The sequence below is a fragment of the Haliotis rufescens genome, unplaced genomic scaffold, assembly GCF_023055435.1.
Source record: "Haliotis rufescens isolate VD_foot unplaced genomic scaffold, xgHalRufe1.0.p SCAF_13, whole genome shotgun sequence".
Classification (NCBI taxonomy): Eukaryota; Metazoa; Mollusca; class Gastropoda; order Lepetellida; family Haliotidae; genus Haliotis; species Haliotis rufescens.
The window spans coordinates 11,898,597-11,917,303 of NW_025963813.1; the positions used below are offsets into that span (position 1 = coordinate 11,898,597).

Here is an 18,707-nt window from a genome sequence, read left to right on the forward strand (position 1 = left end):
TGATATTACTGTCATATAGCTGTTGTATTGCTGTAAAACCATGTTCACTCTCTGAGGCACATAAGCATTGGCGAGCATTTATTGCAATGTAACCCATAGGAGAACAAATATAGCTGGAGTTTTAAGCAATTATCACTTAACATTATCATTTTTCCAAGTATTGCACGTGAGTGTGTTGATGTTGCAGAGAGGTGTCCAACTATCACCGATGTGGCAGGACAGACAAGGGAGTCAGTGCCCTCAGCCAGGTAAACAGCAGTTTTGTTTCCATGGTGTCGCAGACTACCTACATGGTGTTGTAGATAGAGCATCTGCCCAGAGAACAGAAGGTCTGTGGTTCGATCTCTTGGCAGTGTAAAAAAGATGGTACTTGTTATTACCCTTCCTTGTGATCAGCATTAGGGGATAGAAAAGGCCTGGTCAGTTTAATGTGTCTGGATCAGGTATTCATGTTAATCCATGCCACGGTATCCCTGTTGTTTAGTCCCATAAAACCGGCATGCATGCATAGTTAAATAATTTTGAATCAAAGTTATCTTCACCTTTGGTGTTCCAAATGTCCACATCACTTGAATACTACTAGTAAGAGATAACTTGCACAATTCCCATGTTCAAGGTATTTAGGTTCGTAAGTAATCAAACAGTTTGTTCGCATGACTGGTTTACTTAGGTTAACTTTGATTCGTTCTAATAGTTTGGTTTGGTTTGTTTGTTGTTGAACGCCGCATTCAGCAATATTCCAGCTATATGACGGCGGTGTATAAATAAATGAGTCTGGACCAGTCAATCCAGTGATTGATAACATGAGCATCGATCCATGCAATTGGGATACAATGACATGCATAAACCAAGTCAGTGAGTCTGACCACCAAATCCTGTTAGTCACCTCTTACGACAAGCATAGTCGCCTTTTACGGCAAGCATGGGTTGCTGAAGACCTATTCTACACCAGATCCTCACGGGTCCATCCTAATAGTGTCATGCATAGATTTAGCATTTTGTTTCATGGTAGGTGGTATGGTTACTCTTGTAAGAGTTGTAATTGGGACAGGTTCAGTACAAGAAACTGAATTGAGTCATGGGTAGGCATAATGTGCGTTGATGTTATCAGGCTTAATTCACAATGCATTAGAATAAAATACCAAATGCTGTAGTTGTGCAGTGAAAAGTTTTCAGGTTCTTTTGTTATCATGATGATATTTGTTGCAGGTGATCTCTATTGACCTGCGGACGAACCTTCTAGATGGGCCAGGTGTTAAACAGAGAGACGGTGGCTCAGCCCACCTCAGACAAGGTACGGACATATCTGTGTGGGAATGTATTAACATAGAGAAGAATGTATGTTAAGAATAGATGTTTCCAGTGTGTACCACTAAATGACAAAACAGGACCACCTCCGTGGTCTCGTGGTAGATCGTCCGCCCGGAGAGCGAAAGGTCCGGGGTTCGATCCCCAGCCGCGTCATACCAAAAGACGTTAAAAGATGGTACTTGTTGTTACCCTGTCTGGCGCTCGGCATTAAGGGGTTAAAACAAGGACTGGTCGGCTCGGAGTCAGTATACTGTGTCTGAGTGGGGTATTCATGTTAAACTGTGGCATGGTATCCCAATGGGCTAGCACTATAAATCGGAATCAGTCCGGAGTAGTGCGCGCACGCACGCACACGCACACACACACGCACACACACACACACACACACACACACACACACACACACACACACACACACACACACACACACACACGTGCATGAACGTTGCTATATAATTTCACCTAATGACAAAACAACGATCAGTCAAATGTTACCACAGAGTGTCTTTATTCTTATCACAAAATGCTGCAGGATTTCCAAAATTTTACATGCTAATCTTGCATAAAACTGGGGCATCTCAGGTCTTTGACGTATGACGTCACATGTGATGCGTCAACACTGACTCAGATCATGAACACGACCTGAACAGTTTGTTTTGCTAAACATATTTCCAGTTCACAATTTTTTGTCATATTGTCACAAGTCATAATACCTTAACAATGAATGTGATGGTGATGCGTTATGTTTCAGGGGACAAGAGTACCGAGATACGTTATGTACATATTCTCAACAAGGTTCTTCCCCCAGAGATAAGGGTTCTGGCCTGGGCACCAGTAGAACACAACTTTAGTGCTAGGTAAATTAGGAAACTTACCCCTATTTAAAAATGTTTCTGCTTAATTTGATTTTATGAATCAGTTTGTACCCTATGAGTTTTGTAAGAGCTGACTCATGTGGCTAAAGCTTGTCATAAGAGGCGACTAGCGGGATCGAGTGGTCAGGCGTGCTAACTTGGTTGATGCATGTCATCGTATCCCAATTGCGTGGATGGATGCTCATGATGTCAATCACTGAATTGTCTGGTCAAGACTCGATTATTTACAGACTGCCGTCATATAGCTGGAACATTGCTGAGTGCGGCATTAAACAACAAATAAACAATTAAGTGGTAACAATGTGTGTTAGTGTAAAAGGTGGCTTGCTTTTCATATCAACCACTGGGTATCCTGGCAAAGATTTCATTATTTGCAAGCTACAATTTAAATAATGTACTGTGTACAAATTATGTTTATATATACATTCATTGTTTCTTTTTTGTAAGCTTCCCTGTTTTTGTGTATTTAATGACACATTGATTGTTATGTTACAGATTTAGTTGCAAACGAAGGACCTACAAGTATTACTTCCCTAAAGGAAATTTGGATTTGGGAGTAAGTAGTAGTAGTAGTAGTAGTAGTAGTAATGCTGTCAGTCAGGCTGCCTGTTACCTGTTAGTAGACCTGACACAGGTGTGTGTTGGGAAAGCATTGCTGGCCCAGTTGCATCAGTTCTGGAACTCACGGCCGATTTCCATCCTGGACAGTGCCCGATGCTCTAAATCGCCTTCATTCATTCATTCGCTTTCAGTGTGATTCTGTGTCTGTCAGTGGGGGCACAGGTGGCCCAGTCGTCTAAGGCGCCACGATTCATTGTGCAGAGTTCCGTCCTTTGGCCACGCCAGAAACCTATGATTGTGGGTTCGAACACCTGGTTCACCGATTATGTTTCTAGGTTTGTCAGCACCATACCTGTGCTTGTGGGTTTCACCGAAGTGGTAAACGTCTGAGACCTGCATCACTTTGGGCTTTCCTCCCACATTAAGCTGACACGCCGCGATATAACTGGAATACTGTTAAAAGCGGCATCAAACCCCACTCACTCACTCACTCACTCACTCACTCACTCACTCACAAAATTGTTTTTATGTTACATAACCACTTGCCCTAAATGACCATCAGACAAGTTAGATATGACCAGTGACGTCTACCCTTGAATTTTCCTCCCATATTACAAGCTGTGATACTAGAAATACTTTTATAAGTGGTGTTAGGCCAAACTAACTCACTAGTTTGTCCATAATGATGCAAATTTGACCCAGTTATCACTCATAAGTTAATTTTCACACTGACAGAATGTAGAGGTCAGAATAGGTCTTCAACAATCCATGCTTGCTGTAAAAGGCAACTATGCTTGTCATAAGAGGCGATTAATGGGATTAGACAGACCACCGTCATATAGCTTGAATATTGCTGAGTGCAGTGTAAACAGCAAACAAACAGACATTTCTAGAATACAGATATTAGCTCAAGTATTGACTGATTCCAAGGTGTCATCTGTGTGTTAAACTTATCTTTTCATTGCAGGCAATGTGTGAAGCATCAGCTAAACTGATAGGTGAGCACGACTTCCGCAACCTTTGCAAGATGGATGTGGGCAACGGTGTTGTCAATTTCACAAGGAGAATCCTATCTGCAGAGATCAAGATTTTAGATGAAAGGTATAGGACTTTATCTTTCGACATAGCACTAAAGGATTACCACAGCTCAACTGTTTCACAAATTAATAATTGGAACCTGACTACTGTCAAGTCTCGTTAATCCGACACTCGTTTATCCAAAATCGGCTTCATCCGACACTAATGGTGGAAACCGAATAAATCAGTGCTATTTAGACCATATCAGACAGTCTCGCACTCCGACTCCGACACAACTTATTTGCAACGAATCACCGAAATCACTCAGACACAGTGATCAGTGTACTCCGTGGTCATCTGCCCGCGAGTACACAGCCCCGTGTTTTGATGCGAGATGAGTCAGCTGGTAGCTGCATATTACAACGGCTGCAGAGATGAACTTGCTTAACAATAAACAATTAATGAGCAATTAGTGTTTGTATCGTTATCTATCGTGTAGTTTTCACATACTCGTTAATCCGACATAATCATATGCAAACCAACCATGTCGAATTAACAGGACTTGACTGTATATCACAACACATGTACAATATTTATATAATTTATATATATTTATTTATATAATTTTCTCAAAGCACATGAAATATTATTGTTACATAAGGAAACATCAAATTGTGAAAATTAAATTAACCAACATAAGGAAACTTTTGAATTGCAGAGAAAATGGGTACCAGATGTGTGAGCTGACAATAGTGGGTCAGGCCTTCCTGTGGCATCAAGTGCGATGTATAGTGGCTGTCCTCATGCTGGTGGGACAGGGAAAGGAGGGGCCAGACGTAAGTACTGACCGTCCTCTGGTGGATGACCACCTCTCTCTGGTTCTACACAGTGCCAGGATACCCATAAGGATTCCGGGGTAGAATAGGTCTTCAGCAACCCATGCTTGCCGTTAAAGGTGACTCTGCTTGTCGTAAAAGGCGACAAACGGGATCGGGTGGTCAGGCTCGCTGACTTGGTTGATGCATGTCATCGATCCCAATTGCGTGGATCGATGCTCATGATACTAATCACTGGATTGTCTGGTCCAGACTCGATTATTTACAGACCGCCGTCATGTAGCTGGAATATTGCTGAGTGGGGCGTTAAACAACAAACAAACAAACAAAACAAACACAGTGCCAGGTCCTTATAATTGTTGAAAAAAAGACAATAGTTAAAGAGTAAACATAATATGTAATTGGCCAATATTCAACTGTGGCCTGCAAAATGGAGAATGTTAGTGTTAGGGCTGCGACTATAAGATAAGCAATTAGTATGAGGTTAAGGTAGAACTATTTTGTTGTTCACAACATAACAAGGTTTGCACAAGTTTGATAAGGTCTTGAATTTGTCAGTGTGGCTTTGAAAAGGATTTCGTGTTGATCTGCCTTGAAATGGTCTTAAGATTTGTTAACATGGTTAAGATGACTTGTATAGGCCTTTCATTATGCTACCCAGACTATTAAATAAATATATTAGAAATATTTTGTATGATATAGTTGTCATGTTGCATTAATCCACCAACTCCAGTCGATGCTGTACTGCCTGTTATAAGCAGAACATAAATGAATGACATGTTCGTTTCTTCCGTGCAGATTATAGATGAATTGCTGAACATCGAACAGAACCCCAGAAAACCTCAATACACGATGGCCTCAGGTAAGGAGACGGAAAAACTATTTGGGGTGTGACCAGCGTTAGGAACCAAGTGCAATGGAAATGTGGATGCGTTACTCTTTTATGTTATCATTAGGACATGTGATTGACACGGGTGATTGAGCAAACTTGGATCATGTGTAGAAACCATGACCGCAGTTAACTCTTTTTAAACATTGTTTCTGCTGTAGGAAATGCTGTTCACTCACCCTACTAGGTTTAAATATATTCATATTTATGTTTAAAATATTGTCAGCTGCATGCTTGATAATGAAGCTCTGCTTTCCTCTATTATGAGAGGGGCGGTCGGGGAGCCTAGTGGTTAAAGCGTTCGCTCGTCACGCCGAAGACCCGGGTTTGAATCCTGACATGGGTACAATGTTTGAAGCCCATTTCTGGTGTCCCCCGCCGTGATATTGCTGGAATATTGCTAAAAGAAGCGTAAAACCAAACTCACTCATTCACTCACTCTATTATGAGACTTGAAGGGGTGGGGGGTGGTATGGGTAGGGGTGGGGGCAGTAGGCAAGGGTGGCCCAGTTGTATAAAGCGCTGCAATTTACTGTGCAGAGTTGCATTTCTTGGGCACCCCTGAAATACATGATCATGGGTTTAAATTCCAGTTCACTGTGATTATGTTTCTATGTTTGTTACCTCCATACCCATGCACGGGGTTTCGCCAAAGTGGTAAATGTCTGGGACCTGTGTCACATACAGGTTTTTCTCCCACCTCAAGCTGACATGCCATATATTACTGGAAAAGGTACTGGTCAAAGTAGCGTGAGTGAGTGAGTTCGGTTTAACACCGCTTTTAACAGTATTCCAGTTATATCGCGGCGTGTCAGCTTAATGTGGGAGGAAAGCCCGAAGTGATGCAGGTCTCAGACGTTTACACTTAGGTGAAACCCACGAGCACGGGTATGGTGCTGACAAACATAGAAACATAATCGGGGCGAACCGGGATTCGAACCCACAATCGTAGGTTTCTGGCGTCCAAAAGGGACGCAACTCAGCACAGCGAATCGTGACAACTGGGCCACCCGTGCCCCCCCCCCCCTCCCAAAGTAGCATGAAATCTCAACTCACTCATTACCCAGAGTGCCCGATCGATTCTGTAGCATTGACTCAGAAATTAAAAATACATGATTTACAAAACTAATATGGGAACACTAACTGCATGTTTTGTTGAATGTCTGTCTTTTATTTTACATGGCTTGTTTTGTTCTTTCAGAAATACCTCTAGTGCTGTTTGATTGTGATTTTGGAGACGATGTTGAGTGGGTCTATGAAGCAGGTACGAATCTCTAGTTTCAGACAAGGGAGAAATGTGTGTAACAGAAAAAAGTATAATGGTGTTACGTGTATTTTAACTGATGGTTGACGATGATGTCGGCATTTGCCCAGTGATGCTGACACACGTAGAACTAGGTCACACAAAACACAACATTAATTTTTCCAGTTACAAGACTCCTACACACTAACTAAACACATCAACTTTTCAAATATTTTGGCTTGGAGAAAAGTATATTTATGACTCCATCCAGCAACTTTCTATTTGAGTATACACAAACAGCTAGCTGACTATGACAAACCCAGTATTAAATCCAACTGAAAAGGGCATTATTGTTGGAAGTACGAACTTTCGATGCAAGCTGATTTTGAGGGTCCTTTGTTGACTGTTGTGTATAACTGGCATACTCCATGTTCCAGTTGTTGCTCATTTAAGAATTGACATCAATATTTTTTGCATTTTTTAATGGTATAAACGTAAAAGACGTTATGCATACAGTGAAACCGATGAGTACTCTCGGTCCACCGATTTACATTTTTTTTACACCTCCAAAAATGCAAAAAAGTCAGTTAATCAGTAGAAACTGAAGATGGTGGTGAGAAATTGGTGACATCGCTCTATGCAATAATTCCTGACCCACCCGCTGAGGTAATCAGGAAACAGAAGTCTGCTTGTGTGTGTGACCTTATTGTTTCTCTCAGTTGGTTGAAGTGTCAACACCAAAATACTTTATTTGTTGTTCAATTCAGTGAGCTTGCAAGTTCTTTATTATGTGTTTTTGTTCTTCAGACTGGCATGAAGACAACATTCGCCACCTTCAGCAGCTGTGGGCCCAGCATGCAGTCAAGTAATGTCACATCTTCATCTTTGTTTGTTTCTTCCCAGCTATAACAAGAAAACCGTTAATTATTTCAACAAAACTTGCCATAAGCAGTGCTTGTCAGATCAACTGGTACCTTCTGCTGTTTTGAAATGTTTCACAGTTTTATTGTTTTATGTTTCCATGGAAATAATTTTGACTTAGTCGCAAACAAAAATAGGGTTCGTTTCTGGGCCATATGTTGAAAACTGTTCAACATATTTCAACAAAACTTTGGGATATGCAATGGTCTTGAGCTTTTGCTATTGGAAATGTTTCTAAGTTTTATTTTGTTACATTGTCATGGAAACAATTTGGACTTTGCATGAAACTATACATGTGCAATGACCATATGCCTAACTATTGCCGTTTCAAATTTTTCAATTGTTTAATTTCTATTTTTGGCTATTACTTGCTAATATTGTTTCTCGGATTTGGAAACACATTTACAGTAACAACAACTTAATCTAATGTTTAAAAAAAAAGCAGTAGGGAAACATTGCCTTTTAGTAAAAACACATTCTAGTTATACCTATGCAAAATTTGTTTAATAGATTTTGCAATTAAATCATATTTGAACAGTGATTTTGACACAAAAAGCTGTATATCGGTCAATAACTTGGACCCAAGAAATGTAATAAGTCAATGGTAAAAGTCAAAACGTCAAGCAAACAAAAATGGTGGAACAACCATAACAACACATCAATGCAATACCATTTGTGATTGGATGAATATATGTGATCTAGCCAACGAATGTCACGATAAGAAAAGCATTTGACTAAGTCACTAAAGCTCCTGACAGCCTTTCCCTATAATACAGAAAGTATGATGCAAAGACACACTACTCAGAATTTCAATCATGATTTTTTATGGCTGTGCACTGGTTTATTACATCGACACTGTAAACGTGTACATGTTGTAGGACTAATCCTTACAATTTACTTTATATTTATGAAATTATACAATATGTGACACCTTGCTTAGCATTTCTATAGGTCAAAAGTCAAACTACTTAAAAAAATCATAAGTCAAACTTAAATTGTATCTGTCTATGACCAGTGACCAACTACCATCTGAAACTGTTGAATGAAATGTAATTTGAAATAGTGATGAGAATAATTTCTTTTGCTACAGGGCAGCCATGATAAAAGGCATGTTGGACCAGCTTGACACAGCCAAAGTGGAAACAGGTTGGTGCTGTTACAGGGGTGTCAAGTTGTACATACAATCAACTTGCAAGAGTTTCAGTAGCTTGGGTTGCATTTAGGCAGTCTGTGCCGAGGTCGGCTAGTCCTAACATGTCTTTGGCATGAGGGGCGGTCGGGTAGCCCAGTGGTTAAAGCTTTCGCTCATCACGCCAAAGACCCGGGTTCGATTCCCAAAATGGGTACAATGTGTGAAGCACATTTCTGGTGTCCCCCGCTGTGATATTGCTGGAACATGGCTAAAAGCGGCTTTAACCCATACTCACTCACTCTTTGGCATGATTATTAATTTAAGGGTGTGCAGTATTACCGGTATATTGTGGTGCAAATCTTCAGCAATAGGTATTGCGATATGTTTGTAAATGTAGCAATATATTGGGGCTAATATGAATAAGTATTAATGTGTGTTCCTAATTGATATGGATATATTATCTTTCTGATACAACTTGCCTCTGGCGATCTTTTTATTGATTAGCGTGTACACATCGTGACTATCAGGCTCCTCACCACGTTAGCCCGTTCGCGGAGATCTCTATACCGAGAATATAACAAATGTGTCACGGCCATGTGACCATATTATCTCCCTTGATCGTTGCTAGGATACAAAATGGCGACCCAAGTAAACTGGCAATGTATTGCAATTCGTATTGCAATACAGGTTAAAGTATGTCAATAATATTGCAATACAAAATCCAGGTCAATACACAGCCCTATTCATTATCAGTAGATTTTAGAGTTGATATGTGCTCTATGTGATGATCATACGATCAGTTAACATGGTTGGGGCTTCTTCTTTTTTTGGTATTTCCAAAAAGTCATCAGAGACCATCACAAACTGCTGGTGATGTGTGTTCAATTTTGAATCGACTTGCTTTTTCATCATCAAGAATTGCATTAGTATTGTGAGAACAGTGAAAAGTATAATTTTAATAAAACCAATAAGACTGAACTGGTAAGCTACGCATCAGTATCATGGAGGCCTTGTCTTCTGACTAAATTGGGCGGGCCATGGCCGGTCGGGTAGCATAGTGGTTAAAGCGTTCGCTCGTCACACCAAAGACCCGCCTTTCAATTCCCGACATGGATAATATGTTTGAAGCTGGTGTCCCCCGCCATGATATTGCTGGAATATTGCTTAAAGCGGCGTAAAAGCATACTCACTCACTCACTCTGACTAAATCGGACTAAATCAGGGATTCAGAACAGGGATTTATGAAAGATTTTAAACTAAGTGCTATTGGCAGGCAAATTGGGAAGCATTTTTTTTTGGTTCCAAATGTGGATTATTTTTTAAAAGCTCTTATTTTCCTTAAATCTGAAGTATTTTTCCATTGCAATGAAGTAAAAATAAGCCTTAAAGCCATTTCCTTGGTTCTGTTATTGATATTCAGTTCCATCTACAAAGCTACAATATTCGTTTTTACTTACATGTGCTCCAGGCTTGGGGCCGAATATCAGCCTTTCAGCAGGTCTAGACAAATCCCTGAACGACTGCGCGCTATCATTTCTGAGAGTTTATAGGGAACGGGTGGACCAGTCGTCTAAGGCGCCGCAATTCGCTGTGCAGGGTTGCGTCCCTTGGGCACGCCGGAAACCTATGATTGTGGGTTCGAATCCCGGTTCGCCCCGATTATGTTTCTAGGTTTGTCAGTCACCATACCCGTGCTCGTGGGTTTCACCGAAGTGGTAAACGTCTGAGACCTGCATCACTTCGATCTTTCATCCCACATTAAGCTGACACGCCGTGATATAACTGGAATACTGTTAAAAGCGCTGTTAAACCCAACTCACTCACTCACTCCAAATAATGTCAAATATGATGTGGAAGTCATGGCAGTTTTAACACTATGTTTTGTCCATCAGAGTCTGACATTGCTCCATGGAATGAGCTGAGTGCTCCCATTCTACAGCAGTCAGAGTGGCTCACACCAGGCAACAAACCCAGGATATACAGGCCTTTGTTGGAACGGCCCATGTGCGGTAAGAACCTGCTCATTTATTTTTACGTTTTGGGCACAGCTGGCCCAGTACTGTACAGAGTTGTTTCCCCTGGTTTTGAGTTTTAATCACAACAGATTATTTTGATGAGTCTTGGCCAGCACCATACCTGTGTTTCTTGGTTTTACTTAAGCATAAAACAGCTACGAACTGCATCAATTTGGACTTCCTTGCACATATTTTTGAAAACTAAACTGTGCTATTTGGCATTAAACCAAACTCACTTATTTACATGGGGATGCTGGGTAAGCATATAGGGCCCCAGCTTGTCATAAGAAGCAACAAAATGGAAAGTTAGGTCAGACAGGCTGACTTAGTTGATTGGACCCGTGAAGGCCTGGGTAGAATAGGTCTTTAGCAACCCATGCTTGTCGTAAAGGGCGACTATGCTCGCGTTAGAGGCGAAAACGGGATCGAGTGGTCAGGCTCGCTGTTTGGTTGATGCATGTCATCATATCCCTATAGTGTAGATCGATGCTCATGTTGTCAATCAATGGATGGTCTGGTCTAGACTTGATTATTTACAGACCGTTGTCATATAGCTGGAATATTGCTGAGTGTGGCGTTAAACAACAAGCAAAGACTTTTTGATTGCATGTCATTGTTTCCCAAATGTATGGATCGATGTTTATGACGTCAAACACTGGATTGTCTGTTCCAAACTTGATTATTCTGGTAAAGCAGCTTCTCACACACACACACACACACACACACACACACACACACACACACACACACACACACACACAAAAACTCACCTCACCTCACCTCACCTCACCTCACCTCACCTCATCTCAGGGCGGTTGGGTAGCCTAGTGGTTAAAGCGTTAGCTCGTCACGCTGAAGACTCTGGTTCGATTCCCGACATGGGTACAATGTGTGAAGCCCATTTCTGGTGTCCCCTGCCGTGATATTGCTGGGATATTGCTAAAAACGGCGTAAAACCATACTCATTCACTCACCTCACCTCACCTCACCTCACCTCACCTCACCTCACCTCACCTCACCTGCCATGTAAACCTCATTTCACCTCACCTCACCTCACCTTGCCTGCCATGTAAACCTCATTCCCATCTTTGTTTTACAGATAGCTTAGAAGACAGAATTGAACATTTTGCCAAGCGTCGGAAGACTGGCCATCACACGGAGCAGAGTGAAGGCAATGGAAATGGACATTCATGAAATTTACTTCCAGGATTTCATGGAAAACTGACCCCACTGTCTTTGTGGGAAATTTCCAGTCCGACAACAGGGTCCAGTTGCAAAACTTCTGAACTGAGAAACCGTATGGCTTCCGCTAAAGGCTTCCACATATGGTGCAAACATGTATTAACGACCCTTCCGAGACTCTTCTACTGGAGGAGTTAACAATGTTGACACAATCATTTTCCTCTTATTCTTGAGGAATTAAAAATGTTAACACAATCATTTGCTTATGTAAGGCAATCTGAAGTCAATTCTTTTGCAAATTATTCTTTTCCAGAATAGTTTTTATGTTTCAAACTTCATGCAAGGGTACAGTATTGAAGTCATGCCTCTGAAGTTTGACAGCAAAAACCTCAATTCTTACCCACGCTATTATTCTTTGTATTGAAGACGTATTAGATATATCGCTTCTACTATCGGGTCAGAGATGACTTTGATGGCATATTTAAGTTTATTTGGTAGCCTGCATTGGTGCAATTTGTGTAATTTATTTATGATATGCTTCTTGCATTTTTTTAGCTTGTCTTTATGCTGAACGAAAAAGATTGGATTCTGGTGTGGAAAAATGGAATGAGTTTCCAATGATTGTTGAGGATATTTGTCAGTGAAGGTTGTAGGTGATGGAAACCTAGGGTCATTCTTTCAGCCTCTTCCCATGTCTTTGTATATGAGATTGAACCATGCTCAGTTAACACATTCCCTTTTGCATCTAACTTACAACTGGACAACTTTAGATCTTTTAATTCTTGACTTGCAATATATTTTTTATGTCATTCCTTGTATACAAAACCTCAGTCATTAAATAATTGCATTTTTTGCTTTCATTACGTTCACTGCCTCTTATGAAATTTTAGGTCAGTTTTGATGTTTTTTACTAGAAACAGAATCTTATTGTGCATTGCAAAATAATCTTGGGTGGTAGAATTACGGATTAAGGCAAGCCTTCTGTAACTTGAACTCATGTTTCTTGTCTACTCAATGCACAAAATGTCATGTGTATTTGTCTGGAAGGTGATTAGGTGAAACCTTTCATCCTCATGTATGTACAACTACTAATACAATGAACTTTCAAGAGATGTGCCAGTTGAAGTTGAGCCAGTTACGATGCCTTGCAAGTCTTCTATCCAAAACTGTTCAGCAGCTGGTCAGGGTTGAATGCATGGATAAGTCACTAATACAATTGGTCAGTTTCCAGTGGGTCAGTCATGGAACAATGAAATATTGATGTCTACACTGGGTATCCTGATGCTGTGTCTGTACACAATGAGAATATCAATACAAATATGGTTATTTTTTTAAACTGATTTCTTTTGCCAACAATGGTACCACTAGGAAACGTATGTAAAAGCATAGCCTTCAAACTAAAATAAACATTATGATGAGATAGATCTTTTTCCTCATTCACGATCCTTAAATTTATTGTACACCTGGATATGTGAATGCAGTACTCTGTATGGTGTCAATTATCAATGTATTGATAAAAGACATTTTTCAGATGAGATATCAATGCTGAAATATCCTATCAGTGACAGCTGTAGTTTCCAGTGGAATGGTCATCCATATTTATGATAAATTCTTACTTGCAAAAGGGAGAACTCCTTGTATTTACGACGTTGTTGATGACTGGGGGGCTTCCATACTGAAGGGAGGCCTCTGGCGGTGCGAACCATTGCACTGATATTATTCCAGTTTGTTGATGTATGTTAACATATATGTGTTTCTAAATGGCCAGGCAGACTGTATAAATTATTCGTTATAACGTGTCCGTGCTTCCACTTGTATTAAGATATTTGTTTACTGTGCCATATATGATTTTATTTACTCTTGTAGGTGGTGCATGCATTAGTCGTGGTATTTTGCATGATGGATGGTAATTTATTTGTCGGTCAGTGAGAGAGAAAGACATGCAGAATGGTCACAGAGGCTTAGAGGGAACCTTGATGTATACCGGGTATATGTCTGCAGACAATTGTGGCAATTTATATATAGAGAATACAAAAGACTTGATGGTTGTCAAGTCGCAATTTTTGAAACTAGTCAAATAGTCCGCTCAATGATTAAGATATTCATGAATAGTGAAAATATTTTCCTGTGTGTTTGATCATAAGGAAACGTAGGCAAGCTTCTACTCGCCTGCTGGAAAGAGCGAGTTAAGTTCTAGACTCTCTCCCCCAGTGGTTGTTATGAGCAATGTCTGCCAACAATGGATTAACTGGTCTGTGGGTTTCCTTCCTCCTAGTCTCGGGGCAGGATATAATCAGTATTGTCAGTTTGTTCCTGTCCTACTGTCATATGTTTTAAGAATCTCAACGTTTGGTGCTGTTCTAATTCAAGTTACGTTGTTTCCAGAAAGCAGCCCATTAAAGACATGTCGGAGACAATTTGACGTTTGAGAATGTCACATGCTCAAGTATTATTCTCACTTACGATTGTATGATTACATTATTAAAAGTCAGTCTCTTTCATCTTTTTCATATGAAATTCAACAACAAAAATTGAAGTTAAAATTGCCAGGTATCAAGATTTTGCATATTTAGAAAACATAACTTTATTCATGTCAGACCATTTTTTTTTAAAGTGCTATATGAAAGAAAAACTAAAACATTTATGTGAATTTTTTTTATTTTTTTTTATTCTTTTATTGTAAGCAAAGAGAATAATAGCCAGTTGTCTTTGTAAGTTGAAATATAAGACCTCAGTTGACGAAACTCACCAGGTACATATTATTTCAAGTGCTATGTAGGTTAGTGTATGCATGCCACCCTAGTCATTGTTATGCATGCTGTCTATTGAGACATTGTTAATTATTGTGTATGTCATGTTGCATGTAGATTTTGCCACACCAATTAGTCCATACTCATTTGTACAAATATGTATCAATATGAATATCGATCTTCCAGTTTTACTGACAAGCTTTCATTTTTAAAGAGAAATGGTGCCAAAACTACACACTCACACAATGGGTTCGAGAACTTTCCTCGTGTTTTACTTGTCAAATGGCTCCAGCTTTTTCAAGGTGCTCCACGAAGAATATTGAGAAAGCATCCCTGGTTATGGTTATGTGTTTTAAGAGCTTCTAACAAAATACTCATCAGCTGTTTGTCATGGTGGTGATGCTGAGGTTTCTAGTCATTTCATCATCATAGTGTACTCTTGGTCAGAGGCATTGTTATCACTGGCACTGTTTGATTGTAACTTGAGCTGACTCTGTAGGATCCCATTTTTGCCTAGATGCTACATCCTTTGATGATATCATAAATCATGACTGTCAATACAGATGAAGTACTTGCTTATTTGATTTATCCCAATACTGACATCACTGTCATTATGTTGCCAATGAAATTGAATTATATATGAAAGTTAAATATATACATATTTTCACCACAAATAGTTTATGTAGTTCTGGGTGAGTGAATGGCCAAACACTTCTCAAAATCCTAGATTCAGATTCAGTGGACAAATTAATTGAGCCCCAGTACTTGTTTATGGAATTATCACACTATATCTTCCAGGATGAATCGTATCGTAACACAATCTCTCATTGATACAAATATCATTGCATGGTTCTGTTCAGTGTTAATATTAAGAAAATAAGTTACGAAGTGTATTTACTATTTTGACAGTTTTTAAACCAAATATGTGAACACTAATCAGAAATTAAGCAAATCAATTACTTTAGTGAAGGATCTTCTTAAGTTACAATCAAACTGTGTCCTTGTTTTCTTGTTCTATGTACATGTATGTAAGGTGGGTTTTCACACCCGTTGTCTTGGTGAGTGTACGGATTTGTCGGTGCATGGGTTAGTATGTCTCTCACAGTATTATTTCACACATGTTATTGTTTTGTGCAAATTTATTTGATATTTTATGCCATTGTCACTGTTTATATTGAATATAAATTTGGATGTCTGAATTTTATCACCAGAAAAGTGTATTTCTATGTCATATTTTTCAAGTACAGGGTCAGTAGGATTAAACAGTTACATGTACATCATGATTTTTAGATCTATTATATTTACAGATTTTTGTCTCTGAAAAATGCACTAGTCATGTTTGGAGAAATATAGTTGTTAATGTCTTGAAAATATTGCTTGTCTTGTAGAGTAAACAGCACCTCGTAAGTCTCAAGCCTCAAGAAATATTTATCCTATGACGATTACAGGTTATAGAGAGATTAAGAGGGGGGTGTCATGAATTCTGTCGCTAAAACACATCGCATTCAATTTCTTGTTGTAAAATGTCCAAAAGTTGTAAAAAATTCAAAAATGCTTCCATCTTTTTACCACAACACTGAACTATTTTGAGTTCATAGATTATCACATTGATAATTGATTTTAATGAATTACAAGTTCTGATGGGTTTTTAAAAACTAAGAGAGATGCGATGTTCCTGTTAACTACTAGCCAGACTTTAGCATTATATACATATTTATTATCATAGAATATTGTTTTAGTCTTTACCAAAGTATTCCGATCACGTTAGTATTTACATCTAAGTATTGTTTGATGCCCATCTGTTATTAGTGTACATCATCACAGAAATATTCTCCAGTTTCAGAAACACTAATTCGAGAATATGTTGTTCAAATATTTATGTTCATGAACTAAGTCAAATGTTTGTTCATGATCATGACATTCTGTCCATGAAATGATGGAAATTAATATTCATGACATTCTGTCCATGAATTGATGGAAATTAATATTCATGACATTCTGTCCATGAATTGATGGAAATTAATATTCATTTTGTTCACATTAAACTTGAACATTATAAAGTCAAATATTAGAAATCTTCTTTCTGATTGTCTTCTTCTTCTTTTTTTAAATTAATGTTGTGATTCATCAAAGTCATCGAATAATTTTTTTTTTTTTCTGTAACCATATTTGACCTATTAAGGTGCAACTCCTTGATATCAAGTGTTTTATAGTCAGCATGATTTGATATAATAAAGATTTGAACCTCACACAAGATTAACTTTCTTTAAGTCAGTGTCCTTTCTTCAAACTATTTCAAAGTTCAAAATTTCATGACAAAACTTAGTTTTGTTTGCCAAGAGTACTCAGTTAAAATATGATCATTTTTTAAATTATGTTGCCAATAACTGCAGATTAAGCCGTTGGCCCTAATCGTCACAAGATCTTGGAGTGAAGAAAAACAGAAGTGGTTGCCAGTTTTCAAGAAAGTAAGAACTGTAAAACAATGAAATCAAGCTCCATAATTATCATTAGACAAATAAATAGGTTTCATTTGTGTGATTGGTCAGTTTGTGCTGCCATCTTGTTGGTCAGTTCTACTGCTACGTTAAGGCATTCCAGAATAGTCCAATGTCCAAAGATTGTGAGGTCGGAAATTGTACGATTGTCAAGGGGATTCCTGTGCACTACGTGGGCACAGATCTACAGTATATGCAACATTGAATCCAGATACTCTTTACTGCAAAAGTCATTTATTACGCCCTTGTTACCATCCATGTATTCCATTCAGCTGGATATTCAATAGTATTGTTTCTTTTGTTTGTGCATGCCTTTGTTGAAAATAAGTCACTTTAGTAGCCTCTGTAACTTAATATTATTAAATAAACTGCCATTGTCCTTTGAAATTTGTTTTGTCTTTATAAAGAAAAGAATGCAGACATTTTGGTCGTGATCAATACGTTGAGGGGAGATAACTTGTCAAGTTCCCCTTTGGTGTTTCATTGTCAGATTTGGTTGAAGAGTGAATGTTGTTTTATGCTACATTTAGCTACTGTCCAGACATATCATGGCAGTGTGAATAGTCCAGTCTGGGACAGAAAACATGAGGAATAACCGATAAGCTTCTATCGAAATAGGGAATACTGAGGACTTATTCTGCAGCATAATCCACAGGATCGCAAGCATAGGACCCATTTTGTGCTGGCGTCACTATTGAGTACTGAGGGTGCATTCAACCCCAGAATAAGAGACTAACATGGATAACAGGTTGCCGTTGTAAAAAACGACCCTTATTGTTCTTTAGACCTGTTCTGCCCAGAATCCCAAAAGGCGTTTGAAGTATGGTGAACAAGAGACAAAGTCAACTCTGGACCAGACAATCCAGTGATTGACGACATGAGCATCAATCCATGCAATTTGGGATACGATTACATGCATCAACAAAGTCAGTGAGCCTGACCACCCCATCCCGTTAGTTGCCTTTTACGGCAAGCATGGGTTGCTGAAGACCTATTCTCATTCAGATCTTCACGGGTCACTCAGGTTTTTACGAGATAGAACACCCTTGGAACTCATAAAAACCCTTGGACATGCCTTTACCTATTAATCCTACACTGCATTTCAATACACTTGTTTAAGTTTGTCAGCACCATACCCGCGCTCGTGGGTTTCACCGAAGTGGTAAACGTCTGAGACCTGCATCACTTCGGGCTTTCCTCCCACATTAAGCTGACACACCATGACATAACTGCAATACTGTTCAAAGCGGCGTTAAACCGAACGAACTCACTCACTACACTTGTTCAACGCAATCAACTTTAGAACATGAAAATGTACACTACTCAAAAGAAGTTAAAGAACTCATGATTCTTTCATCATACTTTTGTTAGTAGGGGTACGGGGTACTCGGGTTGGGTGGGTCATGAGTAGGACCCTGGTACCCACAGGACTTGCCCCCGGACCCGCGGTTAGTCATGTGAATTATTGTTTAAGGAC

At 39.3% G+C, this 18,707-nt stretch overlaps 1 protein-coding gene across 3 annotated transcripts in view; it reads left to right on the top strand.

Moving 5' to 3' along the window:
- LOC124139097 (tRNA pseudouridine(38/39) synthase-like) overlaps positions 1 to 17,617 on the top strand; it is a 34,370-nt gene extending 16,753 nt beyond the window's left edge. For all 3 annotated transcript variants that reach the window (XM_046506116.2, XM_046506117.2, XM_046506118.2), the window contains 12 exons: positions 188 to 248; positions 1,210 to 1,294; positions 2,063 to 2,168; positions 2,682 to 2,742; positions 3,715 to 3,848; positions 4,483 to 4,600; positions 5,399 to 5,462; positions 6,691 to 6,753; positions 7,540 to 7,597; positions 8,744 to 8,799; positions 10,678 to 10,794; positions 11,900 to 17,617. In XM_046506116.2, the coding sequence (XP_046362072.1) occupies positions 188 to 248; positions 1,210 to 1,294; positions 2,063 to 2,168; positions 2,682 to 2,742; positions 3,715 to 3,848; positions 4,483 to 4,600; positions 5,399 to 5,462; positions 6,691 to 6,753; positions 7,540 to 7,597; positions 8,744 to 8,799; positions 10,678 to 10,794; positions 11,900 to 11,994 (1,018 nt within the window). In that variant the 3' untranslated portion in view covers positions 11,995 to 17,617. The remainder of the gene's footprint in view (positions 1 to 187; positions 249 to 1,209; positions 1,295 to 2,062; positions 2,169 to 2,681; positions 2,743 to 3,714; positions 3,849 to 4,482; positions 4,601 to 5,398; positions 5,463 to 6,690; positions 6,754 to 7,539; positions 7,598 to 8,743; positions 8,800 to 10,677; positions 10,795 to 11,899) is intronic.
- The last annotated feature ends 1,090 nt before the right edge of the window (positions 17,618 to 18,707 follow it).